The 25,920-nt window shown below is 48.5% G+C and overlaps 1 protein-coding gene across 1 annotated transcript in view; it reads left to right on the top strand.

The window, feature by feature from the left end:
- Positions 1-25,920, top strand: part of Tbxas1 (thromboxane A synthase 1) — a 154,564-nt gene that overhangs the window by 102,989 nt on the left and 25,655 nt on the right. Inside the window, exon 9 of the mRNA XM_015493771.2 lies at positions 541-852. Coding sequence (XP_015349257.1) covers positions 541-852 — 312 coding nt within the window. The remainder of the gene's footprint in view (positions 1-540; positions 853-25,920) is intronic.

Raw genomic sequence — 25,920 nt, 5'->3', positions numbered from 1 at the left:
GCTAGAGGGCTATTGAATAATGGTACCAAATCCTATTAGATTAAAGGATTAAGTCCCAGTGTTCTGTAGCACAGTAGGGTGACTATAGTTTACAGCAGCTTATTTCACATTTTGTAAAGAAATAAAAATGAGTTTGAAAGTTCCCAGCACAAAGAAATGATAAATATTTAAGGAGATGGAAATGCTAAGTATTCTGATTTGACCATCACACATTAAATACATTAATCACACTATACTCCATAAATATGTGCTAGGGATGCGCCCGAGGCCTCGTGCGTGCCAGTGCACTCTGTGCCACTGAGCCCCACCTCAGCCAGCCTGTCTTGTTGACCATCAGCGTCACAGTCTGCCCGCTGCTGCCCAAGTCTAGGGAACGATGAGGTGGTCTCCAGGTCCTGGCCATCTCAGATACCCCAGTGACAAGGATCCTGTTCCTACCGAGCTCTTCAAAGGTTAGGCCATGTGTCTCCTTCCTCTGTCCCCCAAGAAACCTCCTTCTGTGACTCTAAGGTCACAATGTGCATTTTGCTCTGTCCTTAGAGGCGGAGAGACTTCCTCCAAGCGGTGCTGGACGCCCGGCACTCTGCACGCTCCGTGGGCCTGGACAACTTTGACTTTGCCAAGGAGGTCCCCTCCTCTGGCAAGGGCACAGCGGACCCCTCCCAGCAGCAGCCCAGAGCCTTGTCCACGCCTTTGACCGTGGATGAGATCGTGGGTCAGGCCGTGCTCTTCCTCATCGCGGGCTATGAGATGGTCGCCAACACACTGTCCTTCGCCACCTACCTGCTGGCCACCCACCCCGACTGCCAGAAGAGGCTTCTGAGCGAGGTGGACCTCTTCAAGGAGAAACATGTGAGTACAGGTGGGGTCCAGGGTGATGTCCACAGGTGACCAATTTTGTGCTCCTGGAAGTAAAACTTGTTTGACTAACTTGCTAATCTCACACCCTAAATTCATGAGATGAAATCAGGCCACTGCTGGCCTTCTCCATCTCTCTGGTCCAGTGAGTAAAATAGAGGGGTCAGAAAAACAGAAGGGAAAAAAGACAGATGGTGTGGGTACCTTCACTGTCTGGGACTGCCCACAAACTGGCCAGGGAACCTGCAAAGTCCCAGGAAGCTGTGGGTGTCCAAGGGCAGCAGCTGGGAAGGAGGTGTGGCTTCCCAACACTGACTGTGAAGTGGCCACGCTGGGGGAGACAGGTGTGAGCCAGAAAAGGCAGCTGGACTGCAGGGCAGGAGTGGACACAGGACAGGCCCAGCTGAAGCAGGACTGGAGACCAGCTGAGCTGAGGAGGGCCACAGGCAGAGGGAGGTGGAGGTGGCTAGTGAGGTGGGTCTGGGCCTCTGGGTGTTCCTCCAGATCAGGCCCTTCTCAGCCAACTTGCTTGGTTGGTGAGCCAGGCTACTTTCACCTCGTGTGTCTTCTGAATGCTTGTGTGTGCATGTGTGCACGTGTGTGTGTGTGTGGCTTCGACCTGTGAGTTGTTAAATAGAATCATTTAAAAAATCTGTGCTTTCAAATAGCATCCTTTCTATTACATTCTGATGCCATTATTACTACCCTCACAATTTTGGAAGGTGGCTTGTTCTCTTATTGGGATCATTAGAAAAAAATTTTTTTTGTGTATAGTAAGCTAAAAACTAATTCCAGGAAAATTTCATTTCTCTATCCTCCTGGGGAGGCAAAGGCAAAGTTTGTCTTTCTTCTCCACTAGCAGCTTTTAAACATTTGAAAACTGAGTCACTGTGTGATTAATTCTCTCAATTTGGGGTTCAACATGAGCTTATGGTCCACTTTAAGTTCTGTGTTGTTATGGCAACTGCCAAGCCAGGTCTCCCAGTCCCCTGCTTATACAATTGATCTTTTGAGCCTAGATGCAAGAGTTTATATTTGTTCTTATTACTGTTCAAGTCAGTCAAAATAATTTTGAATCTTGATTCTGCCATCTGTCGTATTAGCAGTTCCTCCAGCTTTGTGTCATCTGAGACTTGCTAAGCATGTCTCCTATTTCATCTAAGTCATTGATTTAAATGTTGAACAGGACAGGGCTCCCTCCAGATTGACATTGATCCATTAATCAATATTCTTCGGGCATGGAGTCTCAACAAGCTGCGAATCCAAATAACCCTAGCACCTCTCTCATCCTGTTTTATAGGTACTTATTTAATATTTGGTTTAAATTGAGGAGGGGGTGGAGGGACCAAAGATGATTGGAGCACACTGGAGCAGGAGAAACCAGGGGAGCTGAAGGCTTCCCTATAGGTACCTTTAGTTGCAGGTAACAGAACCCCAACTCAAACTGATCTTAACAAAAACACAAACAAACTCACAAATTTATATTTATGAATGCAAATAATCACACAGCTCAGGGATAGATGTTGCTTCAGGAAAATCTCTATCCAGGCCTCAAAATATGTGCTCAGGCTCCAGTATCTTCTGCCCAGTTCCTGGGCTGTGTGTCCTTATGGTGGGCCCCATTTTGGGTCATGCTGTCCTCTGGAAGCCCCAGGAAGCCTGCCAGGAATGTCTGTGACCACATACTTCCTTATCCTCCCCAGTGAAGAGGGTCTGTGGCCTCAAATTCCCAGCAAGAGTCAGGAAGGGCACTCTGATGGGAATGCTAAGGTCACTGCCCATTCTGGACCCCATTTTCATGGTCAGGGAATGAGGGTCCCAATGGCCTCATGCCAATCAGACCCCAGCCCCAGGTCAGGTCTACTCAGGTCATTTGGCTGAGAACTTGGGAGAATGACTTCCTGAAGAATGCCTAAGGCGCTATCCCAGGAAGGCATCAGCAGGAGGTTCAGCCCCAAGTCCCAAATAAACCAGGAGGAGGTGCCCAGCAACATGTAGAGCCGACAGAGGCTTGGAGAGGGGGCTGAGCTCCGAGAGATAGAAGTCCTGATGGGCACCTTGAGGGAACTTAAAGGCTGATTGATAAACAATTCAGTTGTATCTATTAAACGATATCTCCCTTCCATATTAAACCCTCCAGGGCAATAAAAGACAGCAAAAATTGATTCTAGAATATGGCATCATTTGGAGAGCTACAGAGCCCTAGGAACCTGCCTATCACATAAGCTAAGACCCCGTCAGGCCTGGGTGTAGTAATATCCGGGACACAGGGTGAGCTTCCATCTAAAGCCCTCACGCACACAGGATACCTCTGTCGTGGCCTGAACTGACCATGACCTTGAGGAGAGCCACCCTGGCCTCTGTCAATCTCCCAGTCTTGGATCAGGCCTTCTTTCCCGGGGCCATCTCGCACGGGTTGTGCCAAATAGCCCAAGGCTCTGAAGAGATTACCTGGGTAGATAAACTAATTATAGCAGAGAAAGGTTTTCAAACTTGAGTGCATGCAAAATCATTTGATAAGACAGTATAAAACACATATTTTAGGGCCCTGGATTCAGAGGTCCTGATTCCCTAAGTCTGGGCTGGGGCTTGGGAACATGTATTTTTAATAAACATCCTCAGGTGGGGACACTGGTTCCACTTGGAGAATGTAATCTTGGACTCTTAGGGCCCAGATCCCTCTTCCAAGAAAAAAATAGCATCCAATGCCCTGCCCCAGCCTCACAACCCCACTCTGTAGATCATATTCTTTCCTCAGGCAATGTTTGGGATGGTCTTTGACAAATGAGAATAACTAGTTGTTGTCTTTTAAAAAATAAATTTGGTAGTCACAATAGCATTGCTTTGTGTGGCCTTGCTCAGGATACTCACTCGATTAAATTTGTAAGTTTTCTTTCTTTCTCTCTTGTTTTATTTATTTATTTATTTTTTTTTACCATAATCAGAGCTCTGTTAATATGGGCCATCTGTCAGGACAGGGAAATGCAGATTAGATGTTCACACATTAGCTATTTTCCTGAAAATATTCCTGAAAATTTGCATGTAAAGTATGACTTGTTATAATTTTCCTGCTGGTTTCCATTCAACAAATATTTCTTGAGTGCCAGTTAATGCCAGCTCCTGGGGCTCAGGACCCTCCCTCACACCGTTTTTTGCTAGAGTAGAGAGCACCCCCAGAGGCCCCTGTGCCGCCTTTCCTGGGGTTTGTCCATGAGGTCCCTGGATTCAAGCTGGAGTTCGCTGGAGCTGCTTCCCCTGAGCCATGTCCTTCTACCAATGTCCTTTGAGCATCTGAGGGGAACCCTGTCCCTCCAAAGAAAAGAGTGGGTATGTGCATTGAAACTCCTTCCATGAGCGGTGACAGAAAGTGGCCCAGACTTCTCAGCCCCCAGAGCTACAAACTCCAGAGGGGCAGGGCTGCTTTCAGAAACCGCTAGATGCAGCAGCTCTAATCCCACTCCCCAGCGGCTCTCTCCACATCTCTCACCTTCACTTGCTCCTTCACCCTCTGGGACGGTCCCTCTAGTCATCTCTAGATGGCTGAGTGACTAGTACTTTGCACGATGTGAACTCAGTGAGGTACAAACATGAAACCATGTGGTGTTTTCGCCAATTCTTTTTTTTAAACATGCTTTCCTTTCCCGTTTCCGGACACCTGGGGCAGATCTCAAAGGTGCCTGTCACTTTGAGGCATTAAAAAGTCCAGACCCATCTGGTTCCGATTAAAACTTCAGTCTCAGATGCAGCTCAACGCTCTGCTGTGCCTTCCACCCAGGCCTACCCGTGGCCCGAGGAAGCCACCCGGGAAGGGGTGGGGTCTGCTCTTCCTCCTGCCTTCTTCCTGCTGCACCTGCTGGACCTCCTTCTTCTCCAGGGCTTGGGTGTCACAAGAGATCCCAAGTCCTACCCTCCGGGGCTGCTGTCTGCACCTTCTTTGAGGAGCAGATGCAAGAGTGGTTCAGAGGGCTCTTGGGGGAGCCCCCACAACACAGTTCCCTGACCGGGGAGACCAGCTCCAGTGGCCAGCTCACATTCACAGTTTTGGTGCTACAGTCTCCTTGTGGCAATCAGCCAATGATCTCATTGGCAAGAAGGCTTGAGCCTCGATGCCTCCTGTCGCATCCACAGGACCCACGGAAAGCACACTTCTTACCACACCAGCAGTGGTCGCTCCCCCTGCCAGCCCCTCCCTCCACCCTGACATCTCTTTCCAATTACCTGTCCTCTCCTCAAACAGGTAGAGAGGGCGAATCAGCAATTCTGCTGCATTGTGCAGATGACCAAGGAGAACAGAAGGCCAGGCCCGGGGGCTGCCTTCATCTCCATAGTCATGCATAGACTCCGTGGTTCCCAGATTAGAGCCTCTCATTTTCCAGTTTCTTGTCATGCAGTCATGTTCCTTCTGAACTTCGAAACACCAGCTTTCCAAATTCAGGGGCCTAAGTCCAACAGTGCCTGGGACAGTCTCTCTTGTGTACTTCTTGTACATGATGCGGCCACTCCATACTACCTGGGGTGCAGAGCCAGTCAATCCTTCCTAATGGTTAAAGACAAGGCTGGCAGTTTGCCTGGTTGCACACTGAACCATCCAGAAGTGAAGATGTCAGCCATGAAGGTCAGTAACTCGGATGATATATTTTCAGCAGAACCAAACCCTGGCACAAGAAGGACACCTTAGTCGCTTCCTTCACTATTGGGGAAAATCTTACACATGTGTTTTGGCCCACATCTTCTGTCTAGCAACATCCCATCTCTTACCAGCTACTTTGACCCAAATGACCTTGATTGCCTTTCTCCTTTCAAGGGATGGACTTCTGTTCCAGTGTATAACAGTTATAACCACTTGATAAATCATGCATCTAGGCTGCTTCTTCCTAGGAAACATAAATTTTCTTCCACTTCATCTGATTTAGGAATTTTGTATAGCCTCCCCTACACTTGTCCCACCATCAAAAACCAATTTAGGGCTGGGCATGGTGGTGCACACCTGTAATTCCATCGGCTTGGGAGGCTGAGGCACAAGGATCATGAGTTCAAAGCCAGCCTCAGCAACCTAGTGAAGCCCTAAGCAACTCAGCAAAACCCTGTCTCTAAATAAAATAGAAAAAAGGGCTGCGGATGTGGCTTAGTGGTGAAGCACCCCTGGGTTCAACCCTGGTATCAAAAACAAAACAAAACAACAACAAAAAAAAACCCATCAATTTAGAAACTTCTTGGTCCATTTCCATTACTACAACAAAATACTTGAGACAAGGTATTTTATTCTAGACCAGGTATGTCTATTTTTTAATTTTTAAAGAATAGACATTTATTTTGCTCAGAGTTCATGGAGGCTGGGAAGCCCAAGAGCATGCTGCCAGCATCTGATCTGTTGGCATCTGACAAGGGCATCCTTGCTGCATCATAACATGGCAGAAGCCATCACATCATGAGACACAACAAGCTCGCCAGCTCACCCAGGTCTCCTTCTCTTACAATCCCACCGATGACATCATGGGAACCCTACCCTCATTACCTCTTCTAAACCTCCCTACCTCCCAATGGCCCTACTTTCAAATCCCATCAGCATATGACTACAGGATTAAGTTTCTACCCCTGAGTTCTGGGGACAATCAAACCATACAATTCCCTTTCTCAAGTCATTCAATCTTTTTTTTTTAAAAAAAAAAAGCTATTTTTTAATGCCTTTATTTATTTATTTTTATGTGGTGCTAAGGATTGAACCCAGTGCCTCACATATGCTAGATAAGTGCTCTACCACTGAGCCACACCCCCAGCTCTCAAGTCACCCCATCTTGAGGACACTCTCTTGTCCCCTTGTTGTCCTACTCATGTTGAAGAGGAGGCACTTCCATTAAATTCAATAGTGAAGGAGCAGAGAAGGGTTTATGTATTTGTACCCCTTACCAAATTAAAAAAAAAACAACAACACCAATTTTCTAATAAGACCTTGTTGTTTGGATGCTTCATTTTGTCTTCTAATATATAATTTTAAAAAGGATGGGGGGAGCAATCTGTTCCCACATCAATAATTTTTGTTATAGCTTTAGCAATTTGTGTTGAAATTATTGACTTTTGATCTGACTAAACCATTCTCTTTTCTTCTCTTTGGTGCTGGACTGTGCCAGCCAAAATTTATGACCCATTTTCCTTCTGCTTAATTGTTGATATAAATCTACTGCATAGAACCCAGTTGTAAATTTATCACAAACTGGATTGGATTGATATACAGTCTCTCTTTAGGATAATTTGAACACAGTTATGCCTCAGAAGGAAGGCCAGATTCTTAAAACATCTCTTGAATAGCTGTTGTGTCCTTATTATAAATATCTAATTAAAATACAACATACTCTTCTTTTTTCTCTTAAGGGTAAAGGGACATTCCAAGCTGGTTATTTCAGCTGATTGTCTCACACTGACAGTAAGAGCAAGGTTAGGAATTTGTTCTCGAAGCAGCCAGAGGATCTCAAAGGGAAAAAAGCATATTCCATGGCTACAAAAATTTATGTATATAACCATTTTACCCTCAACCAGCTATTTCATTAATATATGTCCTTTGTCACAGGGGGAAGGGTTCAGAGAAAAAAATATGTGAATAGCTCAACATAAATTCATGCTCACTATGGAGAAAATTGTGTCCCAGTTGGGATCCTTCCCAGGGTCAATCTTCACATAAGCAGTAAGACACAGTCAACTTTGAGATCAAGTGAAAAGCTGGAAATGGGTTTTCCCCATTGGGAAGGTCCCCTCCCCTTTGCCCAGGTCTGCAGGGGAGTCACTGGAAGTGAACTCAGGTGTTCCCCACCAGCTCAAACCCAGCCACACAGGCCTTAGTGGCTCTTCAGAATCCCTCCCTTTCCTTCAGATGCCACATCTATGAAATAGACACAAAGCCACAAGGCAGAAAGAGAGAGGTAGGAACAAAGAACAACTTGCAGCCCTAATGTCCAACTACAACACAAAGAACCGGGGCAGTAACAGTGCAGAGCAGGCAACAGCCTGTAGCACAGCCACCAGTTGGAGCATCTCAGACTTCATCGTAGGTAGGGATCCCCTAGGGATATTGTTAAAAACTGCAGAATCTGATTTGCAGGGTCTGGGGTGGAGCCTGAGCATCTGCATTCCTAACAGCTCCCAGCCCACACTGAGGAACAATTCTGAACCCTAAAGCCTGCCTCTATCTTTGTTTTTTTTTTCTGCCTCTATCTTTACTATGATGTCTGAACTAGTATTTATCCCGAATGACAGAGGGGCCACTGGTCTGCAATGGTTTACCTTTTGTGAATGCATTTGAAAGGCTTCAAGAGAGTTCCAATGAATTTGAAGACACTTTCTTTATTGAGTGGGAGATAAAGTGATGGAGGAATTAATCTAATAGACTTTAGAAGTATATAAATTTTTCTAAATTAATCCTAAAATCTTGCTTCCTTAAATAACTTCTCCATGGCAGGAAGTCAGAAGGTGCTTCTGAGTTGATTTAAAGTCATTTTCAAAGCAGGTGACATAGGCACCCAGAGGTTTCTCTCTGGGTACTTGTGTAGACTGGGGACCTGTCACAATGGACACATACCCACCAGGCCAACCTCTTAGTCAGGGAATTTCATCTAGCCCAAAACTCCCCCAAGGACTTCCTAGTGTACCCAGGAGCTTTGGACCCCTGGGAGAGGCATGGTAAAGTCTTGTGGCCAAAAGGCACTTCCCCTGACACCATCTCTCTGTGGGCCTCCATCAAGATCTGCACTATTTTCACTTTAGGAGTAAGAGCTGTGAGGTTGGGTGGGGCTTGGAAATCTATCCGACTTGCCCATTTCCTGTTCTTTTTGGAAGCGTCCGACAGGCATCCTGACGAGTACCAGGGCAGGGCAGTGCACAGCCTGAGAAGAAAGGTGTCTCTGGGTCCGTGCCTGGAACTCTATCTTGGAAGTTGTGGTTTGTGGCCCCTGCTGCCAAAGCACTAGGTCCCAGAAGGAGGACAGGATAGAAGGCACTACTGAGACCCGTCACTCAACAACTCAAGAGTCCCCAAAGCAGAGTGACCAGTCAGGCAACAGAGAAATTATTATTATACAAACAGAAGGGTCTTTCTCTTCTTGGGGACATTTGTGGGAAGGTAGGCTGTGCCACATTGGGCTATGAATGGGCTCCATCTCCGTACCCAGGGCTCTAAGCGCCTCCATTCCCTCTTCCTTTTTCTTATTTTCATTCTAGTTCTTCCCAGATCCAGGGAGACCCAGAATGTCCCCTGCTCCACCTCCTGGCTCACTGCCCACTCGGGAGCCCTGGATGGCCCAGAGGACTGTAGTCACACACAGCAAGGTGCCAAGGCAGGAGGCAGATAGAGGGGCAAGAAGGACTCACAAGTGGTTTTTCTGGCCACCTGTAGCAGTTTTAGCAGTTGAAGCTCCAAATGCCCCCTATCCATAAAGTCCCTGCAGAGCAGAGGGAGAGGTGACCCGCAACGAGATGTTCCTCCTGGGAATGGGCCACACCAATCAGCATGGATGTAGGGCTCCTCATGTGGCAACTGAGAGTATCTTATATTCCATATCTGGGTCTCTGGAGGGACCAACATTTGCTAAGTGAATAAGCTGGTGGGTGGTTTCCAGCAATCTAGAGAAGCAAGAATTGAAAGCCACCCTGGGCTGCTACCTCCACAGGTGAGGCTCAGTGCTCTGTATGTCCATCCACTTGGCATTGAGGTAATTGGTGACAGAATGGCTCATTTATTTAACTGTTGAGCACACTATGGGCTCTTAGCACATCAGAAGAATGGGTTTTATTTCCAACAATTAGCTTTTGAAATAAAAGAATAAACACACACTTTTTTGTTTTGACTTCCCTGTATACTACTGACCAAAGCCACTTTTAGGGAGCAGGAACTTTGAAATGATGTCATCTGGTAAGAATTTAAAGACCTCTGGTCTCTACATAAACCTTCTCTCTCCACCCATCATTAGGCTGAAAATGTCACCTTTAGGAGGATCTTTGGGAGCAGGGAGCCACTTTGGCCCCCTGCTGGGCCTCCTGGTCCACTCCAGAGCCCAGAATAGTGCCTAGCACATAGTGGGCTGGTGAGAAATAGGCTGAGAGAGAAGGTGGAATGAATGCAGTTCTCCCTTCTCTAACTGGAGGCTGAGCACAGTTTAGGGGGGGACAGGCAGGGGGCACACTGGGTGAAACATGTAGGTTCCTGTTTCCAGGGAAGAAGGAGTTGACCAGGTCAGAGGGGCCACTGCTGAGGGAGATGGAGGCAGGCTGAAGGGCCATGCCAGGTGGTCCCCACAGCCCAACAGTTGGACCCTACAGGGTTCCCATGGGTACCACAGACCCATGAGTTAACACCTACAATGTGTCAAGGCAAGAAAGGCAGGGAATCAGGACCCTTAGTTCCCAGGGGACTTAGGGGCCACCTAAGGCAGCTGCCCACTCAGGACAGACGTCTAAGAGATCTCACGGCTGGGCTTGAATGCTCCAGGAACAAGGAGCTCACTACCTACCACCCCCACCCCTGCTGCCTGCCTGTCTGCAGCCTTGGGGTCCATGGTGTTGGGGAGTCGACTAGAAGTCTGAAAACTCCAGGCGTCTGCCCAGGGCTCCTCCATGCTCGTGCTAGCCACTGGGCATCTCAGAGCTGAGGAGGGAAGGTGGGGAATGAGTAGAGAATTAGGGAGCTTTCCAAGAAGCATCCACTCGAGGCCCAGACTTTCTGGGAGGCCAGTTTTGCCCCAGGACTGTGGGCAGAACGATGTTTTGTTTCGTGGTTTGGGCTTTTTTTTTTTAAGATGAAGTTTTATGACTGAATACAGAATGTGTGAAAATCTCAACTCCATAAGCCTGTTAGTCCAGGCAGAGGAACATTCCACATCAGAAAGCAGGTTGGACTCCCTCGTGAATTGCCACACGTAAGGTTTATGAAGTTAAGCATTTAGAAATCTGTCTTTAAAATTTAAGTATTTAGATTGGGTCCCTAGGACACAAGAGGCAATGCCTGTTTCTCGCCCACTTGATTTGATTTTCCCCCCTTCTTTTTGGTAGAGTTGTTTTTCAAAGCCTCATTCCTTGAACATTCCCGATAGGAAGAATGTAATTAAACTCCACTGGCCTCCCCTGCTGGGACCAAACGGGGGCCAGAGCTGTAGGGAGCACTCGACAGACACCCTGCAAACAGAGTTCTTGGTATGAAGATGAGAAGAGGACCAGCTTCCCCGGCTGTCAGCTAGAAGGGCTAGAAAGCCACCCTGACTCTTTTTGCAGTGGGCCCCTCTCTCAGACATTATAATTAGTAATTTGGGACAGGAAAGAGGACAAATTCCTCACCCCCGTAGCTCTAGGCAAGAACTTCAACTTGAAGAGTAATTGGCTCAAGTGGCTGACAAACGGAGAGGGGGTTCTTTACAGTCAAAACCTTTTAAGGAATATTGCAAAGCTAGAGATCCTGAACCCCTGTTAAGTCACTGCATTTGGGATCCCGGGGCTGGTGCTGTGCTGAGACCCAGCTGGTACCAAAGCAGAGAGGGTTGTGTGTGAGAGATGGGCTCCCAACCACACGCCACCAAACCTAGACTTGACCACAGGACAGGCCCCCTGAGCAGGAGGGAGCCCTGAGACCGGCACTGGCCACAGCCTGAGCGCATGGGGCACCAAGCTGTCACTCACAGGCAGTACTTCATGGGTACTGACATAATCACTTTGTTCCTTAGTTCTCCTGTCTTTAAGATGGGGATAGTAACACTATGTAGCTCATGGGGTTGTTGAGATAAAGCGAGTTCACACACTTCCTAGGTTTGGAACAGTACTGACATTACATCCGGGTTAGTCCTGTCATCCCCCCGCCCCATGCCTCGGTTTCCTTGTCTGTAAGCAGAAGGGATTGGACTAGCTCTCTACTGTTGAGGGTGATGGCAGGCCCTAAGCCAAACACTTTACATACGTGTGAACTTGATCCTTGCAATAACGTTATGAAGTAGGACCAATCGCCAATCCCACTTCACTGGTAGGGAAAGAGATCTACAGAGGAACAGAACCAAGAGGAGAGAGAGAGGGGTTTATTTTAAGGATTCAGCTATTGTGATTGTGGGGCTGAAAGTCTGAAATCTGTGGGGCAGGATGGCAGTTTGGAAACTCAGGCAGGAGCTGATGCTATAGTCCTGAGACAGAATTTCTCCTGCTGGAAACCTCAGCTTTTGCTCTTAAGGCCCCCAACTGGTTGGATGAGGCCCACCCACCTTACGGAGGGTAATCTCCTTTACTGAGAATGTAGGTGTTAGCTACACCAGCAGGACACCTTCGCTGCAACACAGAGGATCATGTTTGATTTAATGTCTGGATGCTGTAGCCTAATGAGGTTGACGTGAAGGCTCCGCTCAAGAGGGGCTTGGGGAAGATGGATAACTTGAGAAGATGAGGGATGCATCAGGAAGGGCATGTGAGGCTTGGCACACGCCTGTCCATCACAGTACCGAGTCTGTTCTTCTCATCACTGTCTCTAGTGTGGCGGGATCCTCAGCACCGTAGTACTCCTGTCCACCGGCCGGGCAATCGTGGCTCTATGGTTCCATAAAGGGGAGCTTCAGGGCCACCTGCTGATGGGGCAGCTTGGAACTGGGTTTGCACCATGCTTTTGCAGGACCAGGGAAATACCAACTGCCCTGCCTGCCTGCCTCAAGGGCACGCACCCCCTCACCAGTCACCTTCACCAGCGCCATCTTGGACCTGTCACCCTCGTTCTCCACCCCAGGGATAAGGTTTCCTGGAAGGTCCTGGTTTTGCCACAACCTGTCCTCATTCCATGTCCTCATTTCATCGTCCATCCTGTGAGTCTGAGAATTCTTTCTTGGTGGCCCTCACCTCATAGTGTAGAATGAATTGTACACAGGTAACTGCTCCCCTGGCGGAGAGGAGGTTTCTCCCTAGAAGTTTCTAGGTCCCTGGATGTTTAATCCACTTGGCAAGGACATTCCTGAAATGGAGACTTGATTTGTGAACGATCTCGTCCCATTCGTTGTAGAAGGTTCTGTGGCCACCCCAGGCTTTCTCTTTGGGTTCTGCCCCCACTGGCCCTTTTCCCTAGCTGCACTTCCTTGGAGTTGGTTTTCACTATGTGCACTGTTAAAGGACATTCAACAAGCATCTGGACATCTGTCTTGCAGCCCACTTGCCATCTGGACCCTCTCTCTGCCCACTGCTGGGCTGCCTCTGCCGAGCAACGGCGCTGCCCCTGTTTAGTCAGCTATTTCACCACTGTGACTAAAGGACCTGACCAGAACAACCACAGGGGAGGAAGAGTTTATTTGGGGTCTCATGGTTCAGAGGTCTCAGTCCATAGACAGCAGGCTCCGTTCCTCAGAGCTCCAGGTGTGGCAGGACATCCTGGCAGGAGAGTGTGGCAGAGGGAAGCAGCTCACGTGTTGATCAGCAAGCAGAGAGAAAGGTCTCCACTTGCCAGTTACAAATATATACCCAAAGCCACGCCCCCAATGCCCACCACCTCCAGCCACACCTGCCACTTCAGTTGCCACTCCTTATAGCTGGTTTTCACTATGTGAAATTAATCCCCTATCAGGGGATTAATTCACTGATTGGGTTAAGACTCTCACAATCCAATCATTTCTCCTCTGAACCTTCTTGCCTTGTCTCACACGTGAGCTTTTGGGGAACACCTCATTTCCAAACCATAATAGCTCCAGTTCTGAGATCTGTAGGAGATCAGGTGGATTCTGTCACCAGCCAGCCTGCCCTTGCCTGCCACCAAAGGCCATTTTCATCTATCTCGGAGAGTCCTGGGAGTCCTGGCTGGCAGGGGAGGACCAGCCTGGCATCTTGAGACTGTGCAGGTGCCCCCCACCTTTCCTCCCAGAAGGAAACAAGACCTCCAACCCTCACTGAGGCCCCTGATTCTTTTACTGCAGCAAGATGGGCCTGCTTTACACAGAGCTTCAACATGGGGTTATGGGGCTGTCCCAGGCTGTCCCTAGACACAATCTGACTTCAGATAACTAGAGATGCTATGACAGTTCCAAATCCTCTATACACCTTCTGCTCATGTCACCAGCCAGGCCAAGGTCACCTGCAAATCAAGGCCTAAGAGCCAGGGATTTCCACAAACATCCTCAAGAACTTTAAAAATAGCAATGCTTGGGATCCACCCCTGGAGATTTCTGATGTGGTTGGTCTGAAGTGCCGTCTGGGCTTCTCAAAAGCCCCTGGGGAGGGCTGGGGTTGTGGCTCAGTGGTAGAGCACTTGCCTAGCATGTGTGAGGCACTGGGTTCAATTCTCAGCACCACATAGAAATAAATAAAAAATAAAGGTCCATTGACAACAAAAAAAATATTTTTTAAAAAAGCCCCTGGGGATTCTAGGGCACAACCCACGTGAAGACCCATTGCCTCCGTGCCATGAGGAATCAATGCCAACTTCACTTGAGCAGTGACCTGAATTACTAAAGACAGCTCTGACTTGTAAATGCTCAGCTGGAACTGCTGTTTGCTTCTAGTAAAGTCCCTCAGAGGTTATCAGGAAGTAGCGGGCTCTCTGTCATCATGCTGTGGCCACATCCAGCCTGAGAGTCAAGAAACCAAATCCCTGGCAAGACCCATGAGATGGTACTCTGGCAGCATTTGGCTAACGAGCCAGTTTGAAAGCATCTCATAGATTTATCAACCCACCCCGAGAGGTCATCTGGTCCATGCCCACCCTAGGACTGTGAGCAGCAATTTCTCCATCTTACCAACAAGGCCACTGAAGCCCGAGGACATCCCACCAAAGACCCACACCTTGGCTCAGAATTAAGGCAAGGTGTTTTTTGCTGTGGAGTGGTAGGGTGAGCAGTATTCATTCATTCTGTCTGTCTGTCTGTCTCTCTCTCTCTCTCTCTCTTCCAACCTTTCACCCGTCTTTGAAAATCTCATTTGATTATTCTCCAGTCTGGCTGCAAATTAGAAATTTGTAGACCAGAAAAATACTAATGACAGTGATCGCCACCCCCATAATAGTAAATATTTATGGGGCACCATAATTATTCATAATAATTTTTATGTGTTAAATAAATCTGACCTTACTGTAAAGGACTAGGCCCTGTTAACCAAGAATCCTAGAAAAAAATTAAAGTCTCCTAGAAGTATCTCCCATATTGCAGGAACCATTTGGTAATTTTGTTTCTAGACTTCATTCACTGTGGTCTCTCGAACAATTTCAGGGGTACTGTCCATCTTTCCAATTCTCCGTAACCAGGGGCCAATTGTAGTCCTCTAGTATCTGTGCTAAGGCCTGCTATGGAAATACCTTGTTTCTCACCTGTTTTTATCAAGGAGTGACCCTTTGGGATCAAGTATTCAATATTGAATAATATTGATAATAATGATGGAGGCCTGGAGTGTATTTCCGTGGTAGAATGATGAGGCCCTGGGTTGGCTCCTAGCACCATCAAAAATAATGATGGTGGTGGTGGTGGTGATGATGAGGATGACTATATATTAAGTGGGCTTTAAGTAACTTTGAGAATATAATGACATGCTCTGTCCTTGGGGCTGAGCCAGACAATTCTAGCAACCAGTTCTGTATTATCCCCCACTTTTATAGATTAAAATGAAATTGAGACTCAGAGATGGAGTGTCTAGGCCAACTTCGAGGCAAAGCATGAATCTGAACCCAGATCTACTAATGCCAGATCTTGGGAATGACCACTAGCTCTGTGGTAGATTGTTCCATGAAAGTGGATGATTGTCCAAAGTGGACAGCACATGGATCTTCAGCTTTAGGCAACTAAGCAATCCTAGTAAGTCAAGATGCATCTGTCCTTACCATGAAAAATTTAATTTACATCAGTAGCCAATAAACAGATCAAATATAAAAATACATAGCAAAAACAGAAAAAACCCTAAGCCAAGAAGTACCTTGTTTCTTTTACTTAACATTTGACCAACTTCCATTCTCCTTGTCAGCCCTTGGGTGCCTTAAAATAAATTTGTATCCATGCTTCCATGTAACATTGTTTTTTTGCCTATGTAAAATCTACCATATCAAGAATTCCTCTATTCTTCCTGTCCCTGGAGTTTCGACAGACACTTTCTTCCTTCAGGAATAATTCATATGTCAAACCTGTCATTTATCACTGTATCTTGTAGCATTTTCTCCCTGTCCCTCAAAATTTACCTAAAGTCCACTTAATAAAGTCTGTGGGTGTCCTTCTCGGGCTTCATGAGATTTCTGGTGTTACAGACTATAATCTAGCAAAACAAATCCTTCCCGTGGCTGGCATCTAAACACTATCCTGTTACATCTACTTACTTTTCTTTTCCAAAGTTAAGGCCGATTACTGCAGGAGGCATCACCCATGTCTCCCAATCTTTTCTCTGTATCAAATACCAAAGGCTTTGGAGATGAGGGGCAGGTTTCTTCTGATCAGTTCATTCATTGGCATGTGAAACAGCTGAAGTGGGAAGTGGTCCATGGGTCCACTTGGAAATGCACTTCTAGAAACCAGCACCTCCCCATGGTCCATGTCCCAGCAGCAGACAGTGACTCCGTGGCTGGGAGAGCTGGTGACAGTAGCCAATTGGCATTGATCTTCTGTGGTCATCTCACAGAGTTGGATGCCACCCACTTAAGGAGTTTCCCATCACAGGGCATCCTTCCCCTCTGCCTTCCCCTCCTCCTGCCTCCCACTCCCTCCTCTTCTCCTCTACTTCTTCTCACAGACAGGAGGACACTTCTGCTTGCTGACCCCTAGACACTCCAACTGTAGGCACCAGGAATGTGGGGTCCTCTTTGTCCTCACATCCAGACACATCCAGTAGGTTCTCGATATTGATTGAATAACTGAATATTGAAATTAAAGAAACTTAGAGATCATTTGATGCGGTGCCTTCGTTCTGCAGATGAGGAAACTGGGGCAGAGGATGTTGGGAGAGGCCCGGTTGGGGTTGGTGTGGCTTCCAGCTCCCAGGCCCATGCTCATCTCTCGGCGTATCTGAGGACCTCAGCAACTTCTCTTACAAGGCTGGGTGGAGACAATAGTGCCCTTTCCTCTGCCCATCCACCTCTGTAGCAGGGTGTGTCTGCACTTGTAAGGGGCCCAGTGGTGCAGCCCCCAAACGCCCCAGGGGGACTACTCCCTCAGCAGCTCTAGTTCCTGTTGCACATGAAGGTTCCCAGTCACCTGCACAGGCCTCCCTGCCGCCTTCCCAGAGTGTCACCAACAGCCTGTTTTCCAAGCCTGGCCTGGCTTGCTTCAGAGACTTCCTTGAGGCCATCTGGCTTCCTGTCCTTCTCAAGGCTCTGCTCCCTGCCAGTTTGGGGCTGTCACATGCCCTTAGCAAGGTTGACCCCTCCCTTCCAGAACAGACATGGGCATTTCTTCCCACCTGCAGTATTCAATTTTTTAAAAAAATTATAAAACCTAAAACAAAGATGCCGGGTGTGTACCAGGAGCCTTCAGGAGGATGACAGCCATCAGTGAGAAGATCAAGCAAACCTTCCTAAGGCTAGCCGGTGGCGTGCGCTTGTGGGTGCTCTGAATTTTAAATCAGCCAACTGGTGGCCATCACTGTGCACAGAGAGGGAAACGGCAGAGAGGGCTTTGTGCCCTGTGTGTGTGATTCCCAAGAAACAGGATGGCACGGAGATTAGAGAAGGAATCATTCCCCCCCTGTGTGTCCATGACGCCCTCCTGCACGCGGCTCGGGGGCTCCTGGCAGGAGGTGCCATCTCCCATGGATCACAGGGCCACTCTCTGTTCTTATTCCACTCCAGGCGGCATTTCTCTGGAAAGTCATTAAAATGGAGGGAGGGCAATCACTGGCCACTCCCAGGGATTGTTCCTGAGGATTTTAAACAGACCATAAGTAATTCAGTGAGTCACTCACGAAGGGCCTGCTGCTGTACGTCCCGGGCAGCCGCATTCAGACAGAGCCAAAGGTGAGCTGCAGCTGCCGAAATGTAGAGCAAAACTCTTATCAGAAGATGTCATTTTTTTCCTAAATGTCATATATACAATTTTTATTGGAGCGTGATGACAGAGAGTGAATAACTTAACATAAATTTGCATAATACAATACAGCTGTTAATTTATGATCATATTAAGACACAAAGTTTTGTAGTTTGAGGCGTTTAAAAGTCTTAATCTTCTGAAACTTTCCCTCCTGTTCGCTGTTTATTACTGACTTAGGGTTGCCAGATAAAATATAGGCATCTGGTTAAATTTGAATTTCAGATAAACAATGGCTAATTTTTTAGTATACCTCATGCAATATTTGGGATATACAAAAATTAGTCATAGTCTGTCTGAAATTCACATTTCCTGACCCTTTGCTGGCAGGACACGGGGACTGTCATGCAGAGAAGGCACTGAGTGCTGGGACCTTGTATCTGCGTGCTGTGGGGAGGCTGGCTCTCCTCGGACACTCACAGAGTCCAGGGGATGGACCACAGAGGTGCTGACGCAAAGGGGGAGACTGAGGCAGGCAGCGCACCTGGGCTTTCCGGGTGGCACCCCATGTGTGACAGCTTTGTTTTCAAACTTTTCTGACTACAATTTCATCATACGAAATGTAATTTATAGTTCAATCCGGAACATGCAGAACTGTGTCATTGAAATGAGAGTCTGATGAAAGGGTGTGCAGCCCTGTTTTCTCTTCTGTTCTCTGCCATCTTTTCTAATCCTGGTCTTGACCCTCTGAATTGGATTCACAGACTTCCTACAGGATCACAGCCCCATTTTGAAAAGCACTGGGTTAGAGCATCACAATTCCAGAAAGTGAATGAGATTTTTTTAAAAATCCACTTTAAAAAGGAGGAAATGAATCAATTAAGAGACTCTCCAAGTCCGTTTTTGCTCATTTCTGACCAAACAAGGAATAAAACTTAGGTCTCCCAACTCCCGAGCCTGAGTTTTTGGTTTCACTACTCTTTCTAGAATCCACTTTCCTGGTCTTCAAGTTATTATACACAGTCTGGGGTCCACTTTCGCCTTATTCTACACCATCATGTGACTCGTGGCTATTTTCTTATCACCTCTTTTTCTTCTCAAATTTCTAAGCTTCGTATCATTCCTGGTCTGAACTGGCTGCCCTGTTGCTTTTGGCATCCACCTGACTTAAGTCAACATGTAAACTCATTCATGGGGTTCTTACCCTTTGATCTTTAGCATCTTACTGCTAAAATCTTGTCTCACTCTTTCCATGCTCAGGAGATCTTGGCCCTGAAAGTTCCATGTGCTCTAACCGGGATTAGCACCAGCGGGTAACAAAAGAAAAACACAGTAACTATTATTTGCTACTATTTGTCCTCCCTACTCTATGAAGTAGGCAGGGTATCTACTCAAAGTATTTCCTTTTAGAGTTAAATAAACAGAAGTTCAGACAGGTTAAGTGCTTCTCCCTAGTCACACAGCAAATCCAGAATCTCAGTCATCTTGCTCCAACCCTTAGCTCTGTCATCAGGACACGAGTTGCTAAGCTGAGGTGATGGCAAACAAGTAAACAGGAAGGGGAGGAAAAAAAAAAACAGCAAAGCAAGAGATGTGCATGTATGTTGTGTTTTTCTCACCTACTCAAGTCTAGATTTTCAAACCACATACAGAACTCCAGAATTTTGCCATCGCTCAGTTACCATGCTCTGGGTTTTCTCTGTGGGGTCCCTGCACCACACACTCTTTATCCCAGACAAATCTCAAAGAAATCCTTGTTTGCAGAGAATCTTTGTCCATCCCTCCTCCTGTGACTGTCCCATGGGTCATCTTGGGTAGCAGAATCCAAATCCAGAGTTCCTTCCAATTTTTTTATTAGTTCACTGATCAATTTACAGGGAGAAATGGATTTGGCCCCCTCCTTCCATCCCATGGGAAACACTTTGCATTTGGTTCCTCTTGGCCCAGCAGCTACTATACCAGCTGCCAGCAGACCCCACAGGGCTGGGCACAGAGAAGCCAGGAGCGGCCCCCAGAGTGCTCGCAGCAAGACTCACTAACAGCGTTCCCCAGGCCTCACAGCCCCTGCACTAGTTTTACCTTTATCCACCCTCTGCTGGGGTGGGTTGATGGCTAAGGGCACAGACTCCAAGGGCCAATCCTTTACTCAAAGCTGGGCTGGACCCTGACAATACATATTCTCCCTGGGCCTCAGGTCCCCACCTGCTGAAAGCAGGTAATAATGGCATCTGCCCATAAGTGAAGGGCTGATGTCGTGGGCTGACGTATAGAAAGTACCCGGCAGAGCAGGCACCTACATTGTTTCTTGTTTTGCTGCTGGAAGATCGGACAATCCTCCAGACCTCCCTGTCATTCCCATTTTACAGCCATCTCCAAAACATCTCTCTCCTGCCCTGCCCGCAAGCCTCTGTCCCCCAGGGTCTCCGTGTTCCACACCTTTGGTGACCAGGGTCCCCCCTGCCACTCAGGGTTGTGCCCTCCTTTTCTCTAAGAACTTTTTCTAGGCCGCCTACTCCCCCAGCCAAACTCACATTGTTGACATTCCCATCTTCACAGAAAACTCACAAAATAATGATCAAATGGCCAGGATCTGAGAACCCAGAAGGATTCCAGAGCTAATCAGTGGATCCCAGCAACAAGGCCCAAATGTCCTTTCCTAGGTCTCTCCTGGGAATGGGTCAGCCCATCGCACAGGGAATGAGGGCTTCAGCTCTTCTTCAGGGAGCCGCATTGCACTTGGCTGGGCCTGACCACTGTCCTTCCATTGGCCTGCTTCCCCACGGCTCCCACCCATGGCTTCAAACTCATCTCCGAAGTTGAAGTCTCTACCCTCTGGTGTCTGCAACTTGTCTCCATATCACGAGATTTCACGTCTCCTACCTCTCCTTGTCCCCCTCCAGCTGTGCCCCTCTGGAGGATGCCCTACTCAGAACACAGCAGACCTCATGTGGGATGAGGGTGTCAGGTGGAGCTTGGCGCTGCTTCCATGATGTTAATTTCCAAAGGCCAGGGTGGCCCTATCATAACTCATTATCAGATTATCACCCCTGAATTACCGAGATTATCTCAATTATTGTGACCCTGCACAATGACCAGCCCTATAAATTTATAAAACACTGGTTAAAAAGGAATGTTCCTTTCTCTGGTTCCCCAAATTAACTCTTCCAAGTATTCTGGGGTTTGGTGAACACGTCTCAATTTAGCCTCCCCAAAACTTTTCTTCAAAACCCTTAGTACTTGTGACTTCACATGCATTGATTGGAAAGTCCATCTCCTCCACTCACCTAAAAGCCCCATGTAGGGAAGGACCCACCCAAGGAGGGACCCACCCAAGCATCCCAGTGCTCAGTACACTATCTGGGCCATCACAGGCACCCTGATGATGTGGGGGGGGGCACCCTAATAGATGGTAGTCCCACTTCCTTTCATCCAGTCCCTTCCCACTGTGAGCTGGACAACTGGGGGTCCTAACCTGAGGTGTCAGCTGGATGACTTACCTTTCAGGAACCTTCTCCCAGCACAGCCTCAGGACAGGGTCCAGCATTCAGTGAGGAGAGAGAGAGAGAGAGAGAGCAAGCGAGCACAAATCAAAGAGGTGATCAGGCCCACCAGAGAAGCGGTCCATCCAGGCAGGCTGGTCTGAGCAGAGGAACCCCATGGATGGATATGGGAACCATGCAGGTATTTAATTGTAGAAGTAGTGAGTACCCATTGAGCTACTTCCTGCATAGGTATTGATCCTAATGCTATCAGAGAGCCACGCTTTGTACTCATCACAACTTTATGAAGCAGGACTAGGGTGTGACACTAAAGCTGCACAAGTTGGCTAAGGCCACATCACAGGTCAGTGATGATATAAATGTGGGCAGTGTGACTGCTGTGTGCTTCTAACTACTATGCAGTATTGGCTCCCAAGGTGGGAATTTGAAGTAGCATGCAGGATGCAGCCCTGGATGCATTCCCAGGCTGACTGTAAGAGCTAGACTTGGTATAATACAGAAGCTGTGGGCTTAGGAGCTTAAAGATACAGCTGTGGGCCAACACCCAGCTGGGGTCTCTAGTGGGCCTTCTCAACCTTGGCTGTACTCTCAAGTCACCTTGGGGAGCTTAATGCCTACAGAGTATGTCATTGGTCTGAAGGGTGACCTGGGCCTCCGGGTATTCACAAGCTCCCTGATGACTCCACAGGCACATTCAAGGTTGGGAACCACTAGGAACTGAAATATAGAAGGAAGCTGCTCTTTCGTACCTACCAGAGCTCAGAGCTGGAGTCTTGTTCCTACTCCCTAATCAAGGCTGGAAGTTCGGGTTCACACACACTGAAGGAGAGGCCAGGATGGGCCAGGCCAGAGCAAACGTGTACCAGCTGAGACTGCCCAGGACCGCCTGGCAATTTTGTTTGACTGTGCTTTGCTCTTTTCAACTTGCCTGCCAATAATTCTAATAGGAATGCCTAGGAATGAAGTGCAGGTCCAGTCGCACCCGTGTTCCCAGTTTTATTCGCCATAAAACCTAAAACAGTCACCTAATTAGAAAACACATGTTTGGTTACAACAGATTTCTCCCACTAAGACTACTCAGCAGAAAGAAAAGTAATTCCCCAGGATGTTAAGAGCTTTCTGAAATTAGTTCCAGACGTTTTTGCCTTCGATCTATAGGATCCTGGCCCTAGTTTTAATTTACTTTAAAATATATACATATATTGAGATTCTAAGGAATCTGGGAGTCATTAAGATTAGAGCAGGTTGACCCGGTCACCCTGATCTTGGCCTGAGAGACCTTGGGGGTCACAGGGATATCCCGGAGGGCAGTGACACCTCTATGAAGGAATGGCGTTTTCCTATTGACAGATTACCAGTTTCACAAAATTTAACTCCCAAACTAGAAATCCAACCCTCCCTGCCATTAGCATACTTTTGGGGGAAAGGAGTCTCTTTTCCTAGCTAATTGAAGAAAAAAAAAATTACAGCATCCTATGGGTTGGGCCAAAGTGGGCAGACGTCAAAATAACCAGACGGGGGGCTGTCCAACCCACAGGGCCTGTTCCAGCAGCATGGGAGGGGATGGGGTCAGAAAGAAGCAGCCCACAAGCTGAGCACAGCGGCAGAGGTTTGGATTTGCTTCTTAAAGTTGAATTAATTGCCCAAATATAAAAAACAGGAGAATTCTACAAAAAATCTAGATTCCAGCTTTTCTTAGAAACAATGGAAGCTCAGGCCACCAAACCACCCCACAGCAGCCATCTGCCAAGCAAGCGCCTCCAACCCCGTCAAAGCCCAGGCACCGTGGCCCTTCCCCATCACACCCCTGCCCCTGGGCCCACCGACTCGGGGCCACAGTGCTCACCAGGCTCCGTGGGCCTGGGGTTTGCATCACCATCTGAGCTCTATGCCCTTGGCTCTCTGCCTGGCCCCAGACTCCTTGTTTTGCATTTTGACTCCCAGGGACCCCTCCTCTGCTGCTTCTCCTGCCAACCTTCCCATACTACAGACCAGTCACCTCCACTTGCCTCAGCTGCCTGGACCTACAAAGCTTCTTTGTACCCTCAGCCTGGGCCGCGCCGACTTGTAGGATGTGTGTGGTGCTGCCTTTTTCTTTCTTTCTTATTTATTTATTTATTGGTACTGGGGATTGAACTCAGGGCCACTCGATCACTGAGCCACATCCCCAGCCCTATTTTGCATTTTATTTAGAGACAGGGTCTTACCGAGTTGCTTAATGCCTTGCTTTTACTGAGTCTGGCTTTGAATTCAGCCTCCCGAGCCACAGGGATGACAGGGGGTGTGGTGTTTTCTTGGTCATGATCCACAAGGCATTCTGCCCTAGTGGCACCATTAACCACCTGCCATTAACTCCAGACCCCAACCTCCAGCACACGAACCTGAAGTCCAGGCCAGAGGGCAAAAGGCTCAGTAGATAAAAGTTAACTGGCATTCTGTGTGGCAGGAGCAGGGATGCCCTTGGTCAAGGGCATTGTGGTTGGCCCTATGCAAGCCTCCCTGCTGGCCTGGCTGGCCGTGCAGAGAGGTGGGTTTGCCCAGGCAGGGAGACCACCAAAGCCAGCCTAGAAGGAGAACACTCAAGGAAGGAGACGGCATATTCCAGGGTGAAGGAACCCTTAGAGGACACTGGTGTCCCTCTCCTGCTCTCTTTAGCCCCATGTCCTCTGGCCCTGCTTTTAGCAGGAGTGAAGAGAGCCGTGTACACCACTATCTTTGTATACCTTCCAAATAGACTTGTGAGTCTGGCCAGGTCCTCAAGAGTGACCTGTTGGCCCCAGGGCAGTCTCTGGACTCCTGTTCCTCATCTGAGAAGACAGTGCCAGCTGGGGTCAGAGAAAGGGGTAAAAAATTGGACTGGGAAGCCCCCACTCCCAGCTATAGTAAGAAGGGTAGTCGCCTTTGTGTGGGCCTAATGCCAGAGAGTCCACAGGTGCCCAGAGAGCTGAATGCCGAGGCCAAGGGAGAGGAAAAGGTTAAAATTCTTCATAGCTGGCCCCACCATGAGCAAGGGCTGCAGAATTCCTGACTTCCTGTCCCCTGCCAACAGCTGCCCCAGCCCTGTGCTCACCTGGATGAACTAGCCCTCACAGGCCAGAGCAGCCAGCGACATGATCTCTGCCAGACGCAGAGGGGGACCCACGAGGTCTTTGTAAGGGTTTCTCCCAAATGAGCTGAGCAGGGGTCCCACAGCATCCCCCCTCTCCTGGCCCACAGTTCTTCTCCAAGTCACCCCAGGAACCCCTGCTCTTACATTCTCTGGTTCTGAGAGGACCCGTTTCATATGGCCTAGATTGTTCCTTCGGCCTCCTGCAGGTTGCGGTCACACCATAGTCAAGTGATAAGCACAGCCCCGCCTGTCCTGCCTGACAGGAGGATCCTACCCTTTCCTGTGCCTCCTTCTTATCACTGTCATGGGTTCTGGAATTTTATGACAGACTCGGGTTTTTATTCTCTCCAAACTCTGAGCCTCTCTCTGAGCCCGACTCCGCCATCTCCTGCCTACTGACCTTACACATGAACTTGCCTCTAAGCCTCAATTTTCTCTTCTGTAAAATAAATCTCGATGAAATGACACTGGTGAAACTTGCCCCGGGCCTGCCCCACAGGATGTGGTCCGCAAGGCTGAGCACAGCGGCTCAGTAGGAGCCTTTCTCATAAATGGCATCCTTGGTTCCGCTCCTGACCCTCTCCCAGGCTAGGCTTTTTCTCTCTGGCCCCACCTCACATCCACATCTGGCTGCCCCAGAGCGAGGTGGCTCTGAGGGGAGATCTGAGAACATCGGCCAGGGCAGCCCAGCTGGCAGCCAGTGGGCGGCTTACACTTGCTCACGGATCTGTCCACCATGAAAGTGCCAGCAGCCACGTCTCCTGGTGGAAGCGGACACCTCAAGGGTGGATAGTTGGAGGCATTTGTTGTCACTTAGCTGTGCAGTGACCAGCCTCCCAGACCCACTTCCTGTCTGGTGGCACATCACCTTGGTGTCTTCCAGGGAGCCCAGCCTTCTCGTGTCCACTGGGAGCCCTTCCCATTACCAGGACAGGGGTCCCAACCCTTGGGACTCATGTCCTGGACCTCACAGGGCCAGCTCAGCCATGCCCACTCCATCAGGGCTGCTCCGTCGGCTTCTCTGCAACTGCACGCGCACCCGCCCCCACAGTGCTTCCTCCCTTCCCTAATTACCACCCCAACCTGGTCTCCTGGGTCTGTGGCTGTGGACTTGACCTCTGTCCTGGCAGCTGGGAACTTTGATCCTGCAACAATCCCTCCATCCAGTTCCCCTGGCCCACCCAGGGCCTCCCTGGTGAGACCATCACCTCTGAAACCTAGAAGGAACCCAATCCCCCCACCTTCAGGCCAAGTCCCTTTGAGAAGCCTCAGCACCATGGGGGGTAAAGTGGGACTGGGCCGAGTCCAAGGGGTTGTGAGTGAGGTGTCCACAGGAGCACAAAGCACTGTCCTGGGGCCGCAGACCCCAGGACAAAAGAAACAGGGTTCCATAGATCTGTGGCCAACGCAAATCACCATCATTAATATGAGCCACTGCCACAGTCTCTGGGCTGGGACGCGGTTGGAGCCAGGCAGAAACCGCAGAGCACACACTCCAATAAAATGGCAATAAACGGTGCTGCGGCTA

Source organism: Marmota marmota, unplaced genomic scaffold (assembly GCF_001458135.2).
Source record: "Marmota marmota marmota unplaced genomic scaffold, marMar, whole genome shotgun sequence".
Lineage (NCBI taxonomy): Eukaryota > Metazoa > Chordata > Mammalia > Rodentia > Sciuridae > Marmota > Marmota marmota.
This window is presented reverse-complemented; position numbering and strand designations above follow the sequence as displayed.